The 24,496-nt window shown below is 40.7% G+C and overlaps 1 protein-coding gene and 1 pseudogene across 8 annotated transcripts in view; one reads left to right on the top strand and one right to left on the bottom strand.

The window, feature by feature from the left end:
- Window positions 1–251: 251 nt before the first annotated feature.
- The window catches only part of DNM1L (dynamin 1L), a 67,113-nt gene continuing 42,868 nt past the window's right edge, over window positions 252–24,496 (top strand). For 5 of the 8 annotated variants that reach the window (XM_055394144.2, XM_055394141.2, XM_055394140.2 and 2 more), the window contains exon 1: window positions 253–473. In XM_055394144.2, coding sequence (XP_055250119.1) covers window positions 372–473 — 102 coding nt within the window. In that variant the 5' untranslated portion in view covers window positions 253–371. Of the gene's footprint in view, window positions 474–24,496 lie in introns of all 8 variants that reach the window. The other 3 variants (XM_055394142.2, XM_055394138.2, XM_055394146.2) reach the window with 2 other exon arrangements.
- On the bottom strand, window positions 19,603–22,880 carry LOC148777665 (ADP-ribosylation factor 1 pseudogene; annotated as a pseudogene).

Here is a 24,496-nt window from a genome sequence, read left to right as displayed (position 1 = left end):
TCGCGGACAAGTATAAATGTACCTCTTCCTTCTGACTCTCTGGGCCTCGCCCCCTATTCTTTTGACAGCATCCCCATCGCAACCATCCTTCCCTCCATGCTGGCGACGCGCCTGCGCCGCGCAGCCTTCCGGAAGCTGAAGGCCCCGGCGGTCCGCCTCGCCAGAACTACAACTCCCGGCAGCGTCTGTTTCCCTGCGCCTGCGTCTTGGCGCACGGCCCGTCGGGAGGGGGCAGGTAGCAGGCGGGCGGGGTCCAATGGGTGCCGGCTCCCGAGGAGAGGGCGGGGGAGAGGAGGAAGCAGGCCGACTCTGGGCCCCGGCCCCATTCATTGCCGCGGCCGGCCGGGCTGGGGTCTCGTGTGTTACGAGTTATGGAGGCGTTAATTCCTGTTATTAACAAACTCCAGGACGTCTTCAACACGGTGGGCGCCGACATCATCCAGCTGCCTCAGATCGTGGTGGTGGGAACGCAGGTGAGAGAGGAGGGCGGCTTCCGTCCAGGCCGGAGCCTGGGGCGCAGGCCTGGATGAGGCTGCGGCAGCGCTTGCTCCCCTACCGGCCTTCGCGGCCTGGGGGAGGAGGGCGCTGCCGCGCCTGGGCGCCTGGGGCTGCGTTGCACCCGGGCTGGTAGTCCGGGGCCTGGCGGGGAGGCGAGGGGCGGAGCCGGCGCGGCGGTCCCGCGGGTCCCGGGGGCGGGGTGGGGGAGGGACGGGAGGGCGGAACTGGAGTCCGCGGGGACCGGGCGCGGCTTCGCCCGCGGGCCGCTGCTTCCAAGGGCACCTGGGGGACGCGTGGGGCACGCGGGGCAGGGTAGCCCCTTCTAGATTGGTTTCAGGGCGGCGGGGTGTTTGTTTCCCTCCTTGCCGTGCTCAGGGGCTGCGGAATCAGTTTTGGAACTGCGGTGTCGGGGCCCAGGAGGCCCCTATTTGTGTGCACCTGAGTGTTTTCCTGCTGTGTGATTCCCGTTTCGAAAACACCGAAGCAGTTAAAAACAAACAAAAAACCCAGACCAACTTGGAGTTTGTGGACATAAGGAAGAGATAGTCAATTTTTCTGCGTAGGCTGTGGTTTTGCTGCTGCTAAGTCACCTCAGTCGTGTCCGACTCTGTGCGACCCCTTAGACGGAAGCTCACCAGGCTCCCCCGTCCCTGGGATTCTCCAGGCAAGAACACTGGAGTGGGTTGCCATTTCCTTCTCCAATGTGTGAAAGTGAAAAGTGAAAGTGAAGTCGCTCAGTCGTGTCCGACCCTTAGCGACCCCACAGACTGCAGCCTACCAGGCTCCTCCATCCATGGGATTTTCTAGGCAAGAGTACTGGAGTGGCTTGCCATTGCCTTCTCCATTGTTGTGGTTTTGACTTCCATCTAAATTGGGCATCAAGGTTCTCTGACCTTTTCATGTTGGCATCTCTTGTAGATAATACATTTTTACATGTGGAAATGTTGAAGAAATAACTGTTACGTTTAGTATGACAGAAGTATAAATTTCATTTTCTCTGCCTGCTGCTTTTTTTGGTTGAAGAGAATCAACCACAGGCTTTTAAAAATAATGTTTTCCCTTGGAAAGGGGACGGTTTCCTCACTTTCCATCAGGTTCATCGCTACTTCTTGCTAAAAAATTAAAGGGTAGGGTATATATATTTTGAGAGAGAACTTAATATATAGGGTATGAATATTTTGAGAGGGAACTCAAAATAGAGTATTTCCAGACACTAGTAATCCTGGAAACCATAGACATCCTGTGTAGGGTGGGCGAGAGGGGATTTTAAATAGTTGTCATCTAAGCCATTTAATGTTGTATAGCATATATACCGGAGAAGGCAATGGCAAGCCACTCCAGTACTATTGCCTAGAAAATCCCATGGATGGAGGAGCCTGGTAGGCTGCAGTCTGTGGGGTCGCTAAGGGTCAGACACGACTGAGCAACTTCACTTTCACTTTTCACTTTCACACATTGGAGAAGGAAATGGCAACCCACTCCTGTGTTCTTGCCTGGAGAATCCCAGGGACGGGGGAACCTGGTGGGCTTCCGTCTATGGGGTCACACAGAGTCGGACACGACTGAAGTGACTTAGCAGCAGCAGCAGCATATATACAACACCTCAAATTCACATTTAATGGAGTCGTGTACAGTGAGTGAGTTACAGATGTAGTAAATGCTCTGTAGTTAGTTCCAGTGGTAAACTTCTCAGTGGCAGTAATGTCTCTGTCTTACACTTTACCTATACTTTAAATGGCTACAGATCGCATTTTGGGGAACTTTTTCTCAAACTTGAATGTATAAGAATTACTTTGAAAATAAATTTCCTGGACCCCATCCCCAGAGATTTTGATTTTACAAGTCTGGGGTGGTCCAGGCAACATAGATGATTCTGATGTAGATGGTTCATAGAACCTGATTTGAAAAGTGTAATAGTTAGTCTTTGATTTTAAAACTGGGAAAAGCAGGGAAGCTTAGTCTAAGGGCATGCCACTCCTCAATAGCCTGTTGATTTTGGTGGCATTCTTGCTCCAAAGTATCAACTTCCAGGCAACCTTTGCTGACCCCTGAATATTTTTATTTCTTAAATTTCAAATAATATTTATATGAGGCTGAGAGAGTTGGAGAAGTTGAGGGGAGAGATGTTTTATTTGTTCATTCACAGGTTTTATGATTTAGCTAAGTAAATTGCTTTCCTTTTGCTTTTGCTGAGAACCTCCATGTGGAAAGAACAGAAAATGGGAAGAGAGAAGGTTGGTACTATTAAACCTTGGTGTACTTTGCAGGGAGAGGAGGAGATAAGGTTTCAGTGATATGTGTGGTTCCACTTGGGAAATTTAATCATTGTTTAAGTTGAGAATTGAAAGGGGGAGCCCTCCAGGTATGTAATTCACATAAACCATATAAACCACAACTAGTAGAGGAATCCTAATAGAGGTGACATTAGTGCTGCTAGTATTGCGCTTTTCACTTTGCCTGTTAGTTCAGTGATTTCAGCAATTCAGAAATATACAGAAGGAAAAGGAATCTTGGATTTTAAATGACCAACCTGCAAACCAACTGTTTAACATTTAAAAAATTAAGGTATAATTCATGTAACATACATTCCAACCACTCAGTTAGTGGTTTTTGGTGTATTCACTCGGTTATGCAACCATCACCACTATCTAATTCCAGAACATTTACATAACCCCAGAAAGAAACTCCATTACCATTAGCAGTCACTCCTCATTTTGCCCTCCCCACACCGGCCTGTCAACCACTAATTTCTGTCTCTCTGGATTTGCCTCTTCTGGACATTTCATAAATAAATGTAATCATATAATATGTGGCCTTTTGTGTCTGGCTTCTTTTGCATAATGGTTTTTATGTTCATCCACGTTGTAGCATGTATTGATATTAATACTTCATTACTTTTTATGGCTGAATAATATTCCCTTGTCTAGATATGCCACAGTTTATCTGTTCATTAGTTGATGGATATTTGGGTTGTTTCCACTTTTTGCCTGTATTGAATAATGCTGCCATGAACTTTTGTTTAGAAGTTTTTGTGTGAAAATATGTTTTCAGTTCTCTTGGATATATATGGCTGACTCTTGAGCAATATGTGGTTGAACTGTACAGGTCCACTTATATTCAGATGGTTTTCAGTAAATCTTTCAGTACTGCCTACTTGAATTTTTTTTTTTTTTCCAGTACTACATAATGTGTGGATGGTTGAATCTATGGATGTGGAACTGCAGCTGTAGAGGGCCAACTGTATAATTATATGCAGATTTTTTACTGTACCGTTAGTGCCTCTAACCTCTTGTGTTGTTCTGGGGTTACTTGTATGTAGGAGTAGAATTACTGGTTCATTTGGTAACTCTTGGGCTTCCCTCGTAGCTCAGCTGGTAAAGAATCGCCTGCAGTGTGAGAGACCTGGGTTTGAACGTGGACTGGGAAGATACCCTGGAGAAGGGAATGGCAACCCACTCCAGTATTCTGCCCTGAAGAATTCCACGGGCTGTATAGTCTATGGAATTGCAAAAAGTTGGTCACAACTGAGCGACTTTCACTTTGGTAACTCTTGTTTAACTTTTTAAGGAACTGCCATAGTTCCTTAGGAACTGTTTTCCACAGTAGTGTACCATTTTATAAACCTCCCTCTGGTATATGAGGGTTTCAGGTTCTGTACACTTTTACGAAATCTTGCAGTTGTCTTTTTTTAGAAATCGCTAAATCATTTCTGGAATTCTTTATTTTTAAAAAAGTGTGCACATGTATATCCCCTCTTCCTGCATTCTGCAGCACTGTTATCTGCATTTTATTAGATCCTTCTGAAATCTTACCCTCTCCTTCCTGATACATCTACATTTGCCTTGTGTTTGTCAAGCTGGTTTTAAAAAGGCAGAGGAATGAGAGATCAAATTGCCAACATCCGTTGGACCATTGAAAAATCAAGAGAGTTCCAGAAAAAAACATCTATTTCTGCTTCATTGACTATGCCAAAGCCTTTGACTGTGTGGATCACAATAAACTGTGGAACATTCTGAAAGAGATGGGAATACCAGACCATCTGACCTGCCTCTTGAGAAACCTATATGCAGGTCAGGAAGCAACAGTTAGAACTGGACATGGAACAACAGACTGGTTCCAAATTGGGAAAGGAGTATGTCAAGGCTGTATATTGTCCCCCTGCTTATTTAACTTATATGCAGAGTACATCATAAGAAACGCTGGGCTGGATGAAACACAAGCTGGAATCGGGATTGCCAGGAGAAATATCAATAACCTCAGATATGCAGATGACACCACCCTTATGGCAGAAGGTGAAGAAGAACTAAAGAGCCTCTTGATGAAAGTGAAAGAGGAGAGTGAAAAGGTTGGCTTAAAACTCAACATTCAGAAAACTAAGATCATGGCATCCAGTCCCATCACTTCATGGCAGATAGATGGGAAAACAGTGGCTGACTTTATTTTTCTGGGCTCCAAAATCACTGCAGATGCTGATTGCAGCCATGAAATAAAAGACACTTACTCCTTGGAAGGAAAGTTACGCCCAACCTAGAGAGCATATTAAAAAGCAGAGTGATTACTTTGCCAACAAAGGTCCGTTTAGTCAATCGTATCATTTTTCCAGTGGTCAAGTATGGATGTGAGAGTTGGACTATAAAGAAAGCTGAGAGCCGAAGAACTGATGCTTTTGAATTGTGGTGTTGGAGAAGACTCTTGAGAGTCCCTTGGACTGCAAGGAGATCGGTCCTGGGTGTTCATTGGAAGGACTGATGTTGAAGCTGAAACTGTTTTGGCCACCTGATGCGATGAGCTGACTCATTGGAAAAGACCCTGATGCTGGGAAAGATTGAGGGCAGGAGAAGGGAATGACAGAGGATGAGATGGTTGGATGGCATCACCGACTCAATGGACATGAGTTTAAGTAAACTCTGGGAGTTGGTGATGGACAGGGAGGCCTGGTGTGCTGCAGTCCATGGGGTCGCAAAGAGTCGGACACGACTGAGCGACTGAACTGAACTGAACTGTAGAGGTGATGGCTTCATTAAGTTTAGTAATTTGGTGCCAAATATTGATCTTAGTTTCATTCCTTCAGTGTTTAATTCCTTCAGTATTGTGAATACTCAAGTAAACTCATGTTTTTCCCTTTCCTTTTCTTTTTCCCTAGTTTCTCTATGTAGACCTTAAAAGATCAGATCTGTGTGCTGACTACTTAAAAAAAATGTTTTTTAAATCATTGAAGTAAAATGTATATAGCGTAAAAATTAGCTATTTTAAAGTGTACAATTCAGTGGCATTTAGTACATTCATAATATTGTGCAACCCACCACCTCTGTCTAGTTCCAAAATATTTTCATCACCCCAAAAGAAAACTCTGTATCCATTAAGCAGTCATTTTGTAATTCTCTTTCCCTGGAGTCCCTGGCAACCACCAATTTTTTTTCCTTCTAATAGAGTTACCTTTCTGGAAATTTTATAGAAACAGAATCATACAATATGTGGCCATTTATGTTTGGCTTCTTTCACTTGTTATAACATGATTCATTCACATTGTAGCAGGTACCAGTGCTTCCTTTTAACTGCTGACTGATCTTCTATTGTGTGTATTTACCATATTTGTTATCATTCATCTATTGATGGATATTTGGTTTGTTTCTATCTTTTTGTTGTTGTGAATGGTGCTGCTATGAATATTTGTGTACAAATATTCGAATGCCTGTTTTTAGTTATTTTTGGTATATATCTACAAATAAAATGAGGTCATGTGGTGATTCTATGTTTTAACTTTCTGAGGAGCCACCAAACTGTTTCTACACTGTCTGTGTGTGTGTGTTAGTCACTCATCATGTCTGACTCTTAGCCCACCAGGCTCCTCTGTTCATGGAATTCTCCAGGCAAGAATACTGCAGTGGGTTGCCATTCCTTTCTCTAGTCTATTTTCCCAATCCAAGGATTGAACCTGGGTCTCCTGCATTGCAGGCAGAGTCTTAACCATCTGAGCCATCAGGGAAGCTCCAGATTATTTATGGTAGCAAACTACCAGGGTCCCAACTTTGGGATTATTTATTGTTGAGTTGCCAGAGTTCTTTATGTATTTTGCATACAGAATCATTATCAGTATATGATTTGCACATATTTTTTCCCATTCTGAAGGTAATCTTTTTACTTTCATGATCATTCCTTTGATGCACAAAAGTTTTCAATTTTGATAAAGTCTAGCATCTATTTTTTTCTTTTGTTGCATGTGATTTTAGTGTCATATATAACACATTGCCAAGTCCAGGGTAATGAAAATTTATAATTTTATTATTATTTTGTATTTTCTTTTAAGTGTTTTATAGTTTCAGCTCTTATATTTAGATTTTGATCCATTTTGAGTAAATTTTTGTGTTTGGTGTGAAGTATGTATGGGTTCACTTTCATTCCTTTCCATGTGCCTATCCAGTTGATCCAGGACTGTTTGTTGGAGACTATCCTTTCCCACAGTAGGTCTTGGCACTATTGTTGAAAATCAATTGACTATAGATGTATAGGCTTATTTCTGGATTTTCAATTATTTTTTGTTGGTCTTTGGGTCTCCTCTTAAGTGAGTACCACACACAGTTTTGATTACTGTAACTTTGTAGTATATTACTACAAATAATATAGTAATTGTTAGTAGTATTACTAATATAGGAATATAGTAATATACTAGTAATATACTAATTACTAATGTAGGAATATACTAATGTAGCATATTACTTTGTAGCTCAAAAAGTATGAGCCTCCCAACTTTGTTCTTTTTTTTTTTTCAAGATTGTTTTGCAGTGAGGAGTCCTTTGCCATTCATTCCATAGAAGTTTTGGAACTGGAATTTCCATTTCTGCAGACAAGATTATTTGGATTTTGATAGGGGTTGTGTTGAATATGCATTGCTTTGGGGAGTATTGCCCTCAAAGTATTAAATTAGATCTAGAATTCTTAGTTGATAGATTTTTTTTGTCTCACATCTTTAAATGTCATACTATTACCTCTGGCATCTGAGCTGGCTAGTGATAAATTTATTGTATTATTATTATTAATCTTATTGAGGATCCCCTGTATTTGAGTTGATTCTCTGTTTCTCTCTTGCTGCTTTCAATATTTGTCTTTTACCATTTGACTATAATTTGTCCCCATGTGGATCTCTTTGTGTTTATCCTACATGGTGGAATTTCACTGAGTTCTTTAATATGTAGATTCATGCCACATTCCCCAAGTTTTCCTGCTTTTATGAAAGAAGTAGGGATTTTTCTGGATATTACTTTTGCTTTGCAGATATCTATATTTCACTCTTACCATTTATGTTCCAGACAGCACTGGGCCTATATTTTATAACCAAGAAAAAAACTGCTCCTTAAAGTCTTTAGTTTGGATCTGAGATAATTGAAGTGGTTTACATTTTAGATTTATATTTTGCCTGCGTGTGTGCGTGCTGTGTGCTTAGTCACTCAGTTGTGTCCAGCTCTTTGAGACGTCACGGACTGAAGCCCGCCAGGCTCCTTGTCCATGGAATTCTCCAAACTAGAATACTGGAGTGGTAGTCATACACTTCTCCAGGGGATCTTCCTGACCTAGGGATCGAACCTGGGTCTTCTGCATTGCAGTAAATTCTTTACTGTCTGAAGTACACTGGGGAAGCCCATTTTGTCAATAGGTGGAGTGTTTGAGCTTTGTGGTAAAAACATGTTAGTTTATTTATTTAAATACCCCAAAATTTAATATTTCCAAGGATACTCAGAAATATTTTATTTAAAATAAATGAGACAGGACTTCCCTGGTGGTCCAGTGCTTAACAATCCACCTGCCAATCAAAGGACGTTAGTTCTATCCCTGGGCTGGGAAGATTCCATATGCCTTGGGGCAGCTAAGCCCATGTGCCGCAACTGAGCCTGCCTGCAGGCTGCAACTACCGAAGCCTGTGCCTTGGAGCCTATGGTCTGCAACAAGAGAAGCCACTGCAATAAGAAGCCTGCACACTGCAACTGGAGAGTAGCCCCTGCTGGCTGCAACTGGAGAAAGCTTGCATGCAGCAACCAAGACCCAGTGCAGCCAAAAATAAAAAATTTTAAAAAGAACTCTTTAAAAATAAACATGAAAAATATTAAAGAAACCTTCTGTAAAACTAAAACTACTTCAAAATAAAAAGTTAAAAAATTAGTAAATGTACATTTTGATCTGTTATATTAATATCAAAATAAACAATTGAGAGGTCTGCTTTATGCAATGGAAAGTAAAAACTTAGAAATTAAAAACTAAATCAGCTTTGGTTAATGTGGCATGAATGAATATTTACAACAATTGTATTTTCAGTTGCATGAAAAGAATACAACTTTCTGCTCCCAGTTGATCTTAGTTATCAGAAAGAGGTAAAGCTATGACAAAACGTTAAGGGTCCATCTCAAAATATAAATTCAGGACATTATAAATCTCAATACTGTGCAGTTTGGAAGAAACTAAAAAATGACACTGAGACCATATACACGAATTTTTAGCCCCTGAGTATATAGGATATTGAGTCAGTTTTGGGAGTATCAGATATGTAAAGAGCAGAAGACATTGCAGTGCCAAGCGAGCCCTATTTGCACAGCAAGCCGGCTGTGACTTTTACCACTTTGATGCTCCTGTAGCTGCTCACCTTTGTGGAAGAGTGCAGACATGGTAGTGTTTATATCACCAGGGGGAAACAAGCCCTGATCTAACCACTTGTTGAAGAAACCGATGGCATTTAGAATACTGAGGTAAAAATTGGGAGTGCCCAGACATGTTTTGTTCGGTGTGTGTGTTGACACATAAATTTTTAAAAATTGTGATATGATTGACATGTAAACATTATATTAATTTCAGTTGTGTAACATAACGATCTGACATGTGTATACACCAGGAAACAATCACTCCAATAAGTCTAGTTAACATCTGTCACCACACAGTTGTAATTCTTTCTTATGATGAGAACTATTAAGATTTCCTATGAAGATTTTCTCCATTCCCTGGAGAAGAGAATGGCGACGCATTCCAGTATTCTTGCCTGGAGAATCCTATGGACAGAGAAGCCTGGCGAGCTTCAGTCCAGGGGACTGCAAAGAGTCAACACAACTGAGCGACTAACTCTTTCTTTCTTTCACTTGGTAACTTTCACACTTTATAAGTATACACTATAGTATTATTACCTATAATCACTGGGCTGTACTTAACATCCCCGTGACTTATTTTTAACTGGAAGTTTGTACCTTTTGATCACATTTACCCATTTCACTCACCCCCCACCTCTGGTCTGAAAACACTGGTCTGTTTTTTATGACTTGTTTGTTTTTGTTTTAAATTCCACATACAAATGAGATCATGCACTGTTCACTTTTTCTCTGACTTATTTTACTTAGCAAAGTTCATTCATGTTGTTGCAAATAACAGGATTTCCTTCTTTTTTTTAATGGCTAAATGATATTCCTGTGTGTGTGTGTGTGTGTGTGTGTTTACGTATACATTTATTTTATCTGTTCATACACTTGTGGGCATTTAGGTTATTTCCGTTTCTTGCTATTTGAAATAATGCTGCAGTGAATGGATGCATGTATCTATTCAGTTCAGTGTTTTTGTTTCCTTTAGATAAATACCCAGAAGTAGAATTGCTGGATCATAGCTCTATTTATAATTTCTAGAGGAATTTCCATACTGTTTTTAAAATAGTGGCTGCACCAATTTACATGCCCACCAGCAGCATATGAGGGTTTCCTTTCCTTCACATCTTCAACAATACTTATTTTTTGTTTTATTGGTAATAGCCATTCTAACAGGTGTGTGGTAATATGTTGTGGCCTTGATTTGTTTTCCCCAGGGATTAGGGGGCATCCCAGGTGGCACAGCAGTAAAGAATCCATCTGCCAATGCAGGAGACATAGGAGACACAGGTTCAATCCATGGGTTAGAAAGATTCCTTGGAGGAGGAAATAGGAACTCACACCAGAGTTCTTCGGAGAAGGCAATGGCACCCCACTCCAGTACTCTTGCCTGGAGAATCCCATGGACAGAGGAGCCTGCTGGGCTGCAGTCCATGGGGTCTCTAGGAGTCGGACACGACTGAACGACTTCACTTTCACTTTTCACTTTCATGCATCGGAGAAGGAAATGGCAACCCACTCCAGTGTTCTTGCCTGGAGAATCCCAGGGACGGGGGAGCCTGGTGGGCTGCTATCTATGGGGTCGCACAGAGTCAGACATGACTAAAGCGACTTAGCAGCAGCAACAGCCAGTGTTCTTGCCCATGAGGTTGTAGAGAGTCAGACACTACTAAGCACACACAACAACACACTGCTTAGCGATGTTCAGCCTTTTTTCGTGTCCTTATTGTCCACTTGTATGTCTTCTTTGGAAAAATGTCTACTTGGCTTCTAAGTTCATTTTTATTTATTTATTTTTGTTCATGTCATGTGGCTTGTGGGATCTTAGTTCCCCCACCAGGAATGGGACCTGGCCCTTGGCAGTGTAAGCCTGGAGTCTTAATCATTCGACTGCCAGGGAATTCCCCGAAGTTCATTTTTAAATCAGGTTATTTGTGTGCATGTGTGTTTCTTTTGTTGTTTGTTATTGAGTTGTCTGAGTTCTTTGTATATTTTGTATGTTAGCCTCTTATTGGATAAGTGGTTTGAAAATGTATTTTCCAATTCCATAGGTTCCTTTTTCACTTTATTGATGGTTTCCTTTGCAATGCAGAAGCTTTTTAGTTTTTTTGTACTCCTTGTTTGTTTTTGTTTTAGTTGGCTTTGATTTTGTGTCAAATCCAAAAAAATAATCACCCATACCAGTGTCAAGGAGCTTGCAGCCTCTGTTTTTTCTTCTAGGAGTTTTATATTTTCAGGGCTTATGTTCAAGTCTTTAACCCATTTTTCAGCTGATTTTTGTTTGTTTGTTTAGTATAAGATACTAGTACAGTTTCATGCTTTTGCATGTAGCTGTCGTGTTTCCCAACACCATTTATTGAAGAGACTATCCTTTCCCCATTTTATATTCTTGTCATCTTTGTTGTAAATTAATTGTCCATATATGTGTAGGCTTATTTCTGAGCTCTCTGTTCCATTGATCTGTGTGTCTGTTTTTAAAACAGTGGCTGCACCAATTTACATTCCCACCAGCAGTATATGAGGGTTTCCTTTCCTCCACATCTTGCACAGCATTTATTTCTTCCCTTTTTGGTAATAACCATTCTAACAGGTGTGAGGTGGTATCTTTTATGGCATCATCTTATTGTGACTTGAGGGATCTCAGTTGCTCCTTGACCAGGGGGATTGAACCAGGGCCATGGTAATGAAAGCTCAGAATCCTGATCACCAGGCTACCTGGGAACGCCCAGATTATTACAACTTTTAAACATATTTGGAAATCAGGAAGCTTGTATGATGCCTCTCCTCTTGTTTTGTTCTTTGTCACGATTGCTTTGGCTATTCTATTTATAAATTTTAGGATTGTTTACTCTGTTTCTTTGAAAAATGTTATTGGAATTTTGATAGGGGTTGTATTGAATTTGTAGATTACTTTGGGTAGTATGGATATTTTAGCAACCTTGATCTTCTAATCCATGAACACAGAATATCTTTCTATTTGTATCTTCAATTATTTCAACAGTGTTCTATAGTTTTTAATGTACAGGTCTTTTACCTTCTTGGTTAAGTTTATTCTTATGTATTTTATTCTTTTGAAGCAATGTAAATGAGATTGTTTTCTTAATTTCTCTTTCTGATAGTTCATTATTATGGTATAGAAACAAAACCTATTTTGCATATTGGCTTTGTATCCTACAACTTTACTAAATTCATTGATTAGTTCTAACATTTTCTGTGGAGTCCTTAGGGTTTTCTACATATAATATCATGGCAAATAGTAACAATTTTACATTACTTTCTAACTTAAATGCCATTTTCTTACCTAATGATCTGGCTGGAACTTCCAATACTTCCAGTGTCGAGTAGAGTAGAAGTGTCAGGAGTAGGCACCCTTGTCTTGTTTCTAATCTTAGAGGGAAAGCTTTTAGCATTTTACCACTGAGTATGTTAGTTGTGAGCTTATCATATATGACCTTTATTAAGTTGAGGTATGCTCCCTCTTTTACTCACTTGGTTGAGTTGTTTTTTTTTTAATCATGAATGGATATTGAATTTGGTCAAATGTATTTCTTGCATGTATTTAAATAGTCATCTGATTTTTATCTTTCATTTTGTTAATGCGTTGTGTAACAGAGCCGTCCTTGCATCCCTGGAATAAATCCCGTTTGATCATGGTATGATCCTTCTAATGAATTATTGAATTCAGTTTGCTGTAATTTTGTTGAGGATTTTTGCATCTATGTTTTTGTGGGATATAGGCCTGCAATTTCTTCTCTTGTGGTGGTCCTGCCTGGTTTTGATACCAGGTAATGCTGGCCTTGTAAAATGAATTTTGAATTATTCCCTCCTCATCTTTCTTGGAAGAATTTGGGAAGTTCAGTTCAGTCGCTCAGTCGTGTCCGAGTCTTTGTGACCCCATGAACTACAGAACGCCAGGACTCCCTGTCCATCACCAACTCCCGGAGTTTACCCATACTCATGTCCATTGAGTCAGAGATGCCATCCAACCATCTCATCCTCTGTAGTCCCATTCTTCTCCTGCCTTCACTCTTTCCCAGCATCAGGGTCATTTCCAATGAGTTAGTTCTTCCCATAAGGTGGCCAAAGTGTTGGAGTTTCAGCTTCAGCATCAGTCCTTCCAATGAACACCCAGGACTGATCTCCTTTAAGATGGACTGGTTGGATCTCCTTGCAGTCCAAGGGACTCTCAAGAGTCTTCTCCAACACCACAGTTCAAAAGCGTAAATTCTTCAGTCCTCAGCTTCTTCAAAGTCCAACTCTCACATCCATACATGACTACTGGAAAAACCATAGCCTTCACTAGATGGACCTTAGTTTACAAAGTAATGTCTCTGCTTTCTAATATGCTGTCTAGGTTGGGCATAACTTTCCTTCCAGGGAGTAAGCGTCTTTTCATTTCATGGCTGCAATCACCATCTGCAGTGATTTTGGAGCCCCCAAAATAAACTCAGCCACTGTTTCCCCACCTATTTGCCATGAAGTGATGGGACCAGATGCCATGATCTTAGTTTTCTGAATGTTGAGCTTTAAGCCAACTTTTTCACTCTCCTCTTTCACTTTCATCAAGAGGCTCTTTAGTTCTTCTTCACCTTCTGCCATAAGGGTGGTGTCATTTGCGTATCTGAAGTTACTGATATTTTTCCTGGCAATGTTGATTCCAGCTTGTGCTTCATCCAGCCAAGCATTTTTCATGATGTACTCTGCATATAAGTTAAATAATCAGGGTGACAATATATAGCCTTGATGTACTCCTTTTCCTATTTGGAACCAGTCTGTTGTTCCATGTCCAGTTCTAACTGTTGCTTTCTGACCTGCATACAGGTTTCTCAAGAGGCAGGTCAGGTGGTCTGGGATTCCCATCTCTTTCAGAATTTTCCACAGTTTATTGTGATCCACAGAGTCACATAGAGCTTTGGCATAGTCAGTAAAGCAGAAATAGAAATAGATGTTTTCTGGAACACTCTTGCTTTTTTGATGATCCAGCAGATGTTGGCAATTTGATCTGGTTCCTCTGCCTTTTCTAAAACCAGCTTGAACATCTGGAAGTTCACGGTTCATGTATGGCTGAAGCCTGGCTTGGAGATTTTTGAGCATGACTTTACTAACGTGTGAGATGAGTGCAATTGTGCGGTAGTTTGAGCATTCTTTGGTATTGCCTTTCTTTGGGATTGGAATGAAGACTGACCTTTTCCAGTCCTGTGGCCACTGTTGAGTTTTCCAAATTTGCTGGCATATTGAGTGCAGCACTTTCACAGCATCATCTTTTAGGATTTGAAATATCTCAACTGGAATTCCATTTCCTTCACTAGCTTTGTTTGTAGTGATGCTTCCTAAGACCCACTTGACTTCACATTCCAGGATGTCTGGCTCTAGTTTGGGAAGGAGGAGTGTTAATTCTTTGATTGTTTGGATTCACCAGTGAAGCTCTCATACCTAGACTTTTGTTGGGTGGTTTTAATTATTGATTCAGTCTTCTTACTAGTAATTGATATGTTTAGGTTTTCTTTTTCTTTATGAGTCAGTCTCGTTAGATTTTTTTGATAGGAATTTGTCTATTTCTTCTGGAATGTTCAACTTTTTGATGTATAATTGTTTGTACTAGTCTTTCATGATCTTTTGTAACTCTGTGATATTCATTGTGACCTCTCTTTCATTTCTCATTCATTTGAGTCCTCTCTCTGTTTTCCTTGGTGAGGCTAGCTACATGTGTGTCCATTTTGTTTATCATTTTAAAGAACTGGCTGTTCGTTTTTCTTTTTTTAGTCCCTATTTCATTATCTGATTTGATCTTTGATAAATCCTTCCCTTTACTACTAACTTTGGGCATTGTTTTTTAATAGTTCCTTGAGGTGTAAAATGAGATTTTTTATTAGAGATCCTTATTGTTTTTAAATAATAGACATTTATTGCTGTGAACTACCCTCTAAAAACTGCTTTTGCTACATTCTAAGAGTTCTGGATAGCATCACTGACTCTGTGGACATGAGTTTGAGTGTACTCCGGGAGTTGGTGATGGACAGGGAGGCCTGGCGTGCTGTGATTCATGGGGTCGCGGAGAGTTGGACACGACTGAGCGACTGAACTGAACTGAACTGAAGAGTTCTGGTATGCATATTTCTGTTTTCATTTGTCTCAACATATTCTTTGATTTCTCTTGACTTTTTTCATCCATTAGCTATTCAGTAGTGAAGTGAAGTGAAAGTAGCTCAGTGGTGTCCAACTCTTTGCGACCCCATGGACTGTGTCCATTGAATTCTCCAGACCAGAATATCAGAGTGGGTAGCCTTTCCCTTCTCCAGAAATCTTCCCAACCAAGGTCTCCCACGCTGCAGGTGAATTCTTTACCAGCTAAGCCACAAGGGAAGCCCAGTACAGTTGTTCAGTAGCATATTGTTTAATCTCCACAATTTGTGAATTTTCCAATTTTCTTCTTACAACTGATTTCTAGTTTTATACCATGATGGTTGGGAAAGATGCTTTATATAATTTAAGTTTTCTTAAATTTATTTTTAAGACTTGTCCTGTGGCCTATCCTGTGGCCTATTCCTTATGTGCCAGAGAAGAATGTGTATTCTGTTGTTTTCTATATGTGTACAGTCCATATGGTCTAACAAGTCATTTCAAACCAGTATTGATTGATTTTTTAATCAGTATGATCTACTCTTACTGTATTGCTGTGTCTCTCTCCTTATATGCCCATTAATACTTACTTTATGTATTTTGTGCTCTTGTATTGCAAGCACAAATATTTGCAAATGTTATATCCTCTTTTGGATTGACCCCTTATTATAACATAATTCCTTTTTTTCTCTTAATGTAGTCTTTGTCTTAACACATTATTGACTGGAGATGTGATAATATGTCTTTTGTTTCCTGAACATTATTGACCAGAGATGTATATATGTTTTTTAGAGAGTGATACAATTAAAATCACCTTGGGAAGCTGTTGGAGTTTCAGTTCAGTTCAGTTCAGTCGCTCAGTCGTGTCCAACTCTTCGCGACCCCATGAACCGCAGCACGCCAGGCCTCCCTGTCCATCACCAACTCCCGGAGTTCACTCAAACTCATGTCCACAGAGTCGGTGATGCCATCCAGCCACCTCATTCTCTGTCGTCCCCTTCTCCTCCCGCCCCCAACCTTTCCTAGCATTAGAGTCTTTTCCAGTGAGTCAACTCATCGTATGAGGTGGCCAAAGTATTGCAGTTTCAGCTTTAGCATCAGTCCCTCCAATGAACACCCAGGATTGATCTCCTCTAGAATGGACTGGTTGGGATTAAAAGGCTTCATTATGCAACGTATGATTATTATCATTCACATTTTGCTCCATTAGGTTTTTGTTCCAACCTTGTGTATATTATTCATGCAGGTTTATTACCATAAAATTTTCAAAGATGATGTGTCATGAAATTTTGAGTGAAGAATTTTTCGGTGAATTTTGTGCAGGTACTCCCTGATTGTCTGAGTGACATGTGTACTAGTGTCTCAGAAGATGAGTTCTTCAGAATATAGTTCTGATTCAGATGATGTGAATATTTGTTATTGTCGTTGTTCACTTGCCAAGTTGTCTGACTCTGCACTCATGCTTTCCTGTCCCTCACCATCTCCCAGAATTTGCCCATGTTCATGTCCATTGAATTGGTAATGCTGACTCATTGGAAAAGACTCTGATGCTGGGAAAGATTGAAGGCAGAAGAGGGTGACACAGGATGAGATGGTTGGATGGCATCACCTGTGTGAATATTAGACCAACGAAAAGACAGAAAACCTATAGTGATTGATTCTGATATAGAAAGTGAAAATGAAACTCACGGTGTTGGGTAATGCTCCTTTGCTTCTACAGAAGAGTGGATCGAAGACAACATTTCACAAAAATTAGACTTTATAGGTGTGTTAGGTGTAGCTATCGAATGTGATAACCTGCAAATTGTTAGTGAAATAACAGAATTAATTTTTGGTAATGACTTTTGAGTTGGTGGTTTCTCAAACAAACTTGTATCACCAACAGATTGAAAAATCATATAAAATGGACTGATGTAACCAATAGTAACACAAAGAAGTTACTTGGATTAATAATTTTGATGGGACAAATAAAATCACACCGCAAAGAATATTGATCAGCTGATGCCTTACTTGAGGCACTTATCTTTCCAAAGATTTTGATGAGAAGAAGTGTTGAACAAATAATGACATTCTTTAAGAATAACTCAGAAACTCCACTTCCTGCAGACAGAATTTCAAAAGTTAAACCTCTTTTGGATTATTTTCTTCCAAAATTTTATTGGATCTATATATTGGAACAAGAGCTAGCACTTGATGAGGCAATGATAAAGTCGAGAGGACAACTCAGATTCAAAAGTCTGTAATCCCAGAAAACTTACAAAATATGGAATTTTGGTCAGGGTGATTAGCAAAAGTAAAACTGGATATGTATGCAACCTTGAGATTTACACAGGTGAAGGAAAGAATCTGCAAGAAACAATATTACTGGTCCTACAGCCTTATCTTGGTTCATGGCACTGTATTTACCAAGACAGTTATTACAGTAGTGTGTCCACATCTGGAATATTGTTGAAAATAAAGACAGTTTATGGGACTTACAAGAGAGAATCTATCAAGCAAATTAAAGAAGAGATCTAAAAATCTACAGAGGGGAGAAAAGACATTCTTATGGAAGGGAGAAGTGATTCTTATACAGAAAGACAGAAGGCTAGTCCACATGGTGATGACTATTCATGACACCTCCATAACATCTACAGGAAAAGAAGAACTGGCCATCAGATAACTGAGCCCACTGTAAGTTAGAGTATAATAAATATATGAAAGGAGCTGATTGTTCTGCTCAATATCTGGTAAACTTCAATATCCTCCAGAAAACTTGAAAATGATATAAAAAGTGGGTTTCTGTTTGAGTAATTGCAGTTTATTCAATGTGTTTAAAATTTATTGTAGACTTAATGCTATAGGATAAAATGACTTGCAAGCAATTTTTGTTAGTAGTAGCTAGTGAGTGGGTAACTGACCATTCTGGTGAATGTAGTGGTAGTCTTATACCTGGTCCTTCTTGTGGCTTTTTTTTTAAATGTAATTTTATTTTCTTTAATTTGTTATTTATTTATTTTTGGTTGTACCAGGTCTTGTTGCTCTGCATGGACTTTCTCTAGTTGTGGTGAGCAGGGGCTGCTCTTTACTGGGGTACCTGGGCTGCTGTTGCTTTTTTAGTTTTTTGTTTTGATTATTAATTGTGTATTGAAAGCAGTAAGAAGTTTGATGACACCAAATAAGCCAGTTCTGAGGTTTTCCCCAAGATAAAGTTTAATAGCTCCAGCTTCTTCAGTGTTTTATGAAAATATAAAGGAAAAAAGTAGAAGTTATCATTTTTGATGGCAGATCTGACTCTTAGGCTGAGGGAGTGAAAGCATATGTAGACAGGGGCCTCCAGATCAGGCAAGCAAGGGGACTTCAAGGACTCCTGCTCTAGCCAGGGTGTTCCAACCAAAGTGACCATTCTGACCCAAGAAAAGACTGGGGTTCTTCCAAGGGTTCTGAGAGTGGTGGTTACAGCCTTCACCCCATTTCCTGGGTGGCCATGTAAGCCCAAATGCAAGCACAAAAGCTTTGGGGTGTGGGATGATCCAAGACAGAGCAAATCACAGGGACCCTATTGTGACTATGCAGAATGAATCATGGCTGGTTCTGCCCCGTTCCACATTCCCAATGGGAAAGAGACCACCAGTAGACTGGATTCAGGCCATTACTGCAGAACCTACACTAGGCATATTTCTCCCTTCTCTGTGTTCAGGTGTTCTCCTTGTCTTGTATTTGTAACTATTTTAAAAAATGCACTGACTTTGGGTTAAAAAGCAACCACCAAAATGCATCTTAACACAAATCTAAAGCCCAGAGGAGGAGCATCGGACTCGTCTGACACAGCAACTCTTGGATGACCTGTGTGCTTAAAATCCCTTCTCCATACTAACCAGTAGGTTGACTTTCCTTTTACAATAATAATTTTTTAAAAAAGCTGAGTAGTATTGCATAGGGGGACTTGCCTGTAGTTCAGATGGTAGAGAATCTGCCTGCAATGCAGGAGACCTGGGTTCAATCCCTGGGTTAGGGAGATCCCTGAAAAAGGAAATGGCAACCCACTCCAGTATTCTTGACTGGAGAATTCCATGGACAGAGGAGCCTGGTGGGCTACAGTCCATGGGGTTGCAAAGAGTTGGACAGGACTTAAGTGACTACCACCCAGCATTGAACAGGAGTACCAGAAACTGCCTCACTGGAAACAAGATCTATTTACATTAAATAAAAACCCAGTTGCAGGCTGCATCTGCACATTTACCGCATGATGAAGCACACTGTGACCAACCATGGAGACAGCTTCTGGCACTCACATCACAGGGGCACATTTGCCACATGAGAGTAAAATGAGGGTAGAAGGAGGGAGTGAGAGGGGAGGAGGGAGTAAGAGGGGAGGAGAGAAGAGTACAGCTCATTTCTGGTTCTGAAGCTGATTGGATAGCCAGTTCAGTCCCTCATAGACCCTTCCCCACTGGTGGCACAGGTGGCCTGAATGTACCAATTCCTGTGGCGCATAGTGTGTAGACCTAGAGTATCTGTGATCTTGTCTGCATTCATGGCATTGGGAAGGTCCTATTTGTTAGCAAACACGAGCAGAACAGTGTCCCTGAGCTTGTCTTCTGCTAGCATTCTCATGAGCTCCTTGTGGACCTCATTCACATGCTCTGTGTCATTGCTGTCAACCACAAAGATGAGACCTTGTGTGATTTGGAAGTAGTGGCCAGATCTTGTCCTGGCCCCCCATGTCCCACACAGTGAAGCTGATGTTCTTGTATTCTACGGTCTCCACATTGAAGCCTATTGGTGGGAATGGTGGTCACCGTTTTACCCAGCTTTAGTTTGTACAGGATGGTGGTCTTTCTGAAGCATCTAGGCCCACCTTGAGAACGCACATTTCTTTTTTGCCAAAAAGCCCCTTGAATAGGTTTGCAAAGATATTCCCCGTGCTGTAGACTAGTGGGAGCAACACTGGCCAGAGAAACCCTCCTCGGCCACAGGGCAGCTGCTGCTCGGAGGTGTTGGTTTCACTCACCCAGGCTTCTCTTTGTGCTGGCTTTTTCTTGTTGCTCAGCACAGGCTCTAGTGTGTGGGCATCAGTAGGTGTGGCATACAGGCTTATTAGTTGGGGCGCACGGGCTGAGTAGTTGTGGTGCAGGGGCTTAGTTGGTCTCAGCATGTGGGATCTTCCCAGACCAGGGATAGAATCCATGTTCCCTGCATTGGCAGACAGATTCTTATCCACAGTGCCACCAGGGAAGCCCCTTGTGGCATTTCTAAAAGAGCTTCCTGCAAAGATCCACCTTGTCGACTACCAGGTAAAATAAAAGAACGTATTCTAGAGGAAATAATACCTACAGGACTGGGGGAAAAAAGTGCTGCCAGAAAGTGTAGAGTCTGCTCTACCAGGGCAACATGCAGTGAACCATGGTGTGTTTGTACTGGGTGTTCTGTTCCCCTGCACAGAGGTGCCTGCTATACTGCCTGTCACACTCTAATGAAATACTGAAATGCTTTTGTGAGGCTTGTAAGTACAAGGCTTCAAATAAGTACATGAAGTACAGTAAAAGTTGGTGATATTTACTCAAATGGAGATGTTTCAATATTCTCTTATATAACATCATGGGCCACGAATTTTAGTTTCTACAGAAATTCCCCAGTGAATCATGTCTTTGGTTTCCATTTGAATGTGAATAGCTCTTTCCGTCCTTTCACTTTCAGTGTGTGTGTTATCTTACCTCTGAAGTGAGTCTCTTATAGGCTGTGTATAGATGCGTCTTTTTTTTTTAATGCTTTTAGGAACTCTATCTTTTATTTGGAGAATTTAGCCCATTTAACATTTAAAGTAATTTTTTTTCATTTAAAGTAATTTTTGATAGATATGTACTTATTGACATTTTGTTAATTATTTTCTGACTTTTATAATTCCTTTTTTTTTTCCTTTTCTTATTCTCATCCTGTATGATTTGATGATTTTTCTATAGTGGTATGTTTAGATTCCTTTTATCTTTTATATTTCTACTATAAGTTTCTGATTTGTAGTTACCAATAAGCTTATTTAAAATGTATAGTTCAGTTCAGTCGCTCAGTCGCATCCGACTCTCCGTGACCCCATGAACCACAGCACGCCAGGCCTCCCTGTCCATCACCAACTCCCGGAGTTCACTCAAACTCATGTCCACAGAGTCGGTGATGCCATCCAGCCATCTCATTCTCGGTCGTCCCCTTCTCCTCTCGCCCCCAACCTTTCCTAGCATCAGAGTCTTTTCCAGTGAGTCAACTCGTCACATGAGGTGGCCAAAGTATTGCAGTTTCAGCTTTAGCATCAGTCCTTCCAATGAATACCCAGGATCGATCTCCCTTAGAATGGACTGATTGGATCTCCTTGCGGTACAAGGGACTCTCAAGAATCTTCTCCAACACCACAGTTCAAAAGCATCAATTCTTTGGCGATCAGCTTTCTTCACAGTCCAACTCTCACATCCATACATGACCACGGGAAAAACCATAGCCTTGACTAGACGGACCTTTGTTGGCAAAGTAATGTCTCTGCTTTTTAATATATTATCAAGGTTGGTCATAACTTTCCTTCCAAGGAGTAAGTGTCTTTTAATTTCCTGGCTGCAATCAGCATCTGCAGTGATTTTGGAGCCCCCCAAAATAAAGTCTGACACTGTTTCCACTGTTTTTCCATCTATTTCCCATGAAGTGATGGGAACAGATGCCATGATCTTTGTTTTCTGAATGTTGAGCTTCAAGCCAACCTTTTCACTCTCCTCTTTCACTTTCATCAAGAGGCTTTTGAGTTCCTCTTCACTTTCTGCCATAAGGGTAGTGTCATCTGCATATCTGAGATTATTGATATTTCTCCCAGCAATCTTGATTCCAGCTTGTGCTGCTTCCAGCCCAGCCTTCCTCATGATGTACTCTGCATATAAGTTAAATAAGCAAGGTGACAATATACAGCCTTGACGCACTCCTTTTCCTATTTGGAACTAGTCTGTTGTTCCATGTACAAGTCTGTTTTAAATGGATTATATAGTCTATTTTAAATTGATAACATCAGTATAGTGTATTCTATTCTAAAACTCTTATGTAAAGCTTTTACTCCTCTCACTTGCTAATTGTTTTTATTACTTTCTTTTTTTACACTAGATTTACAAGTGATTAACCTACCATCTTTACATTAGATTATTCTGAATTTTACTATATATTTATTTTTATCAGTGAAATTCATATTTTGTTTCCCTGTTACTAATTCACTCCCTTTTGTTTCAATTTGCAGGAATCCCTTTAACATTTAAGGCCAGTCTAGTGGTGATGAACTCCTTCAACTTTTCCTTGTCTGGAAACTCTTACCTCATCTTCCATAATGAAAGACAGCTTTGCTGGTTAGAGATTTTTTGGTTGGCAGTTATTTTCTTTCAGCACTTTGAATATGTTGTGCCGCTTACTCCCTTCTGACCCATGTGTTTCTATACAAAAATCTACTGATTTTGTGGGAGATTTTCCTTATACATAATAAGTTGTTTTGTACTGCTATTTTTAAAATTCTCTCCTTGTCTTTAACTTTTGACATTTTAATTATAAATGGTTTGGGTCTCTTTCAGTTCATCTTATACGAACTCTCTGAACTTCTTGGATCTGAATGTCTCTTATCTTCCCCAGTTTAGGGCAGTGATTATCAGCCATTATTTTTTTCAAGTTTTTTGCCTCTTTCTCTCTTTTTCTTCTGAGTCTCCTATAATGTGAATGTTAGTCCACTTAACTGCTGTCCTATCACTCAGTCAGTCAGTTCATTCGCTCAGTTGTGTCCGACTCCTTGCGACCCCATGAACCACAGCACGCCAGGCCTCCCTGTCCATCACCAACTCCCGGAGTTCACTCAAACTCATGTCCATCGAGTCGGTGATGCCATCCAGTCATCTCATTCTCTGTCGTCCCTGTCTTCTCCTACCCCCAATCCCTCCCAGCATCAGACTCTTTTCCAGTGAATCAACTCGTCACATGAGGTGGCCAAAGTATTGGAGTTTCAGCTTTAGCATCAGTCCTTCCAATGAACACCCAGGATTGATCTCCTTTAGAATGGACTGGTTGGATCTCCTTGCAGTCCAAGGGACTTTCAAGAGTCTTCTCCAGCACCACAGTTCAAAAGCATCAATTCTTCGGCGATCAGCTTTCTTCACAGTCCAACTCTCACATCCATACATGACCACGGGAAAAACCGGTTGTCCTATAAGTCCCTTAAATTGTCTTTTTGCTGCTGATTAGATGAGTTCCAGTGGTCTGTGTTCAAGTTTACTGATTCTTCTGCTTCATGTAGTCTGATGTTGAACTTTGTTTGGTACTTTCTTGTATTTTCTTTCTGTTGAAAATCTCTCTTTGTTCATCAGAGCTATTTTAGCATTTTTATGAATGTTAATTTGAACTTTATCAGATATATCACTGATCTCTATCTCATTGAGGCTATTTTCCTGAAGTTTCATCTTGTTCTTTTGTTTGGAACATACTCCTCTGTTTCTTTGTTTTCCTTGAGTCTCTGTAGTGGTTTGGGTGCATTAGAATAAACAGCAACCTCTCCAAGTCTTGAAGAGTGGCCTTGTGTAGGAGATGAATCTTATTGTTCAACCTTGCCCTCAATCTTGGTTGTCTCTCGAAACTTTGTGATTGTCCAAATAGCCTACCTTATTATTAGTGGGTCCCATTAGTTTAGGTTGTCTAAGATCTATCAGTATCCCTAGAGGAGGTTCTTAGTATCTAGGTTCAGCCCAGTTGGAAGCTGGAGGCTCAGGGAGCAGCTTTTTACGTACATGCAAAAATACCTTTTTCAGGGGGAAACTGGGACGTGGGTAGTTCTCTCTGCTCACTCTGCACTGTAACCTGGGAGGTTAGCCACAGTGAACCTGTACAATCCCTCCAAGAACTCTTAGTTCACTCTGCCTTGTTCTCATGAATGCAAGCCCTGTTTGCTTTCAAAGCTAGATATTTTGGTGGCCTGTCTTTCAGGTGAAGGTGTTAGGAGTTGGGGCTGCCAGAGGCAGGGCTCAAACCCTTTGCTCCTCGCAGAGAAGTTGAATGTTGTGAGTTCCCTCACGGTTGTGGGTCACTACCCCTGAGTGATGTTTATGGTGAGACTGTGTCTCAGCCTCTCCAACCTGTTTCAGTGTGGGTTTTTGTCATTTGCCTGATATGTAAGAATTGCTTATCTAATGTTTTAGTTTCTTTGAGAGGGAATTGTTCTATCTGTGGCTGTAAATTCAGTGTGCCCATGATAGGAGGTGAGTTCAGGATCCTCCCATGTTGCTATC

Source organism: Moschus berezovskii, chromosome 6 (genome assembly GCF_049115385.1).
Source record: "Moschus berezovskii isolate FMDL1 chromosome 6, NW_MosBer_1.0, whole genome shotgun sequence".
Lineage (NCBI taxonomy): Eukaryota > Metazoa > Chordata > Mammalia > Artiodactyla > Moschidae > Moschus > Moschus berezovskii.
Note: the sequence above shows the minus strand (reverse complement) of the source record. Positions and strands in the feature narration are given on the sequence as shown.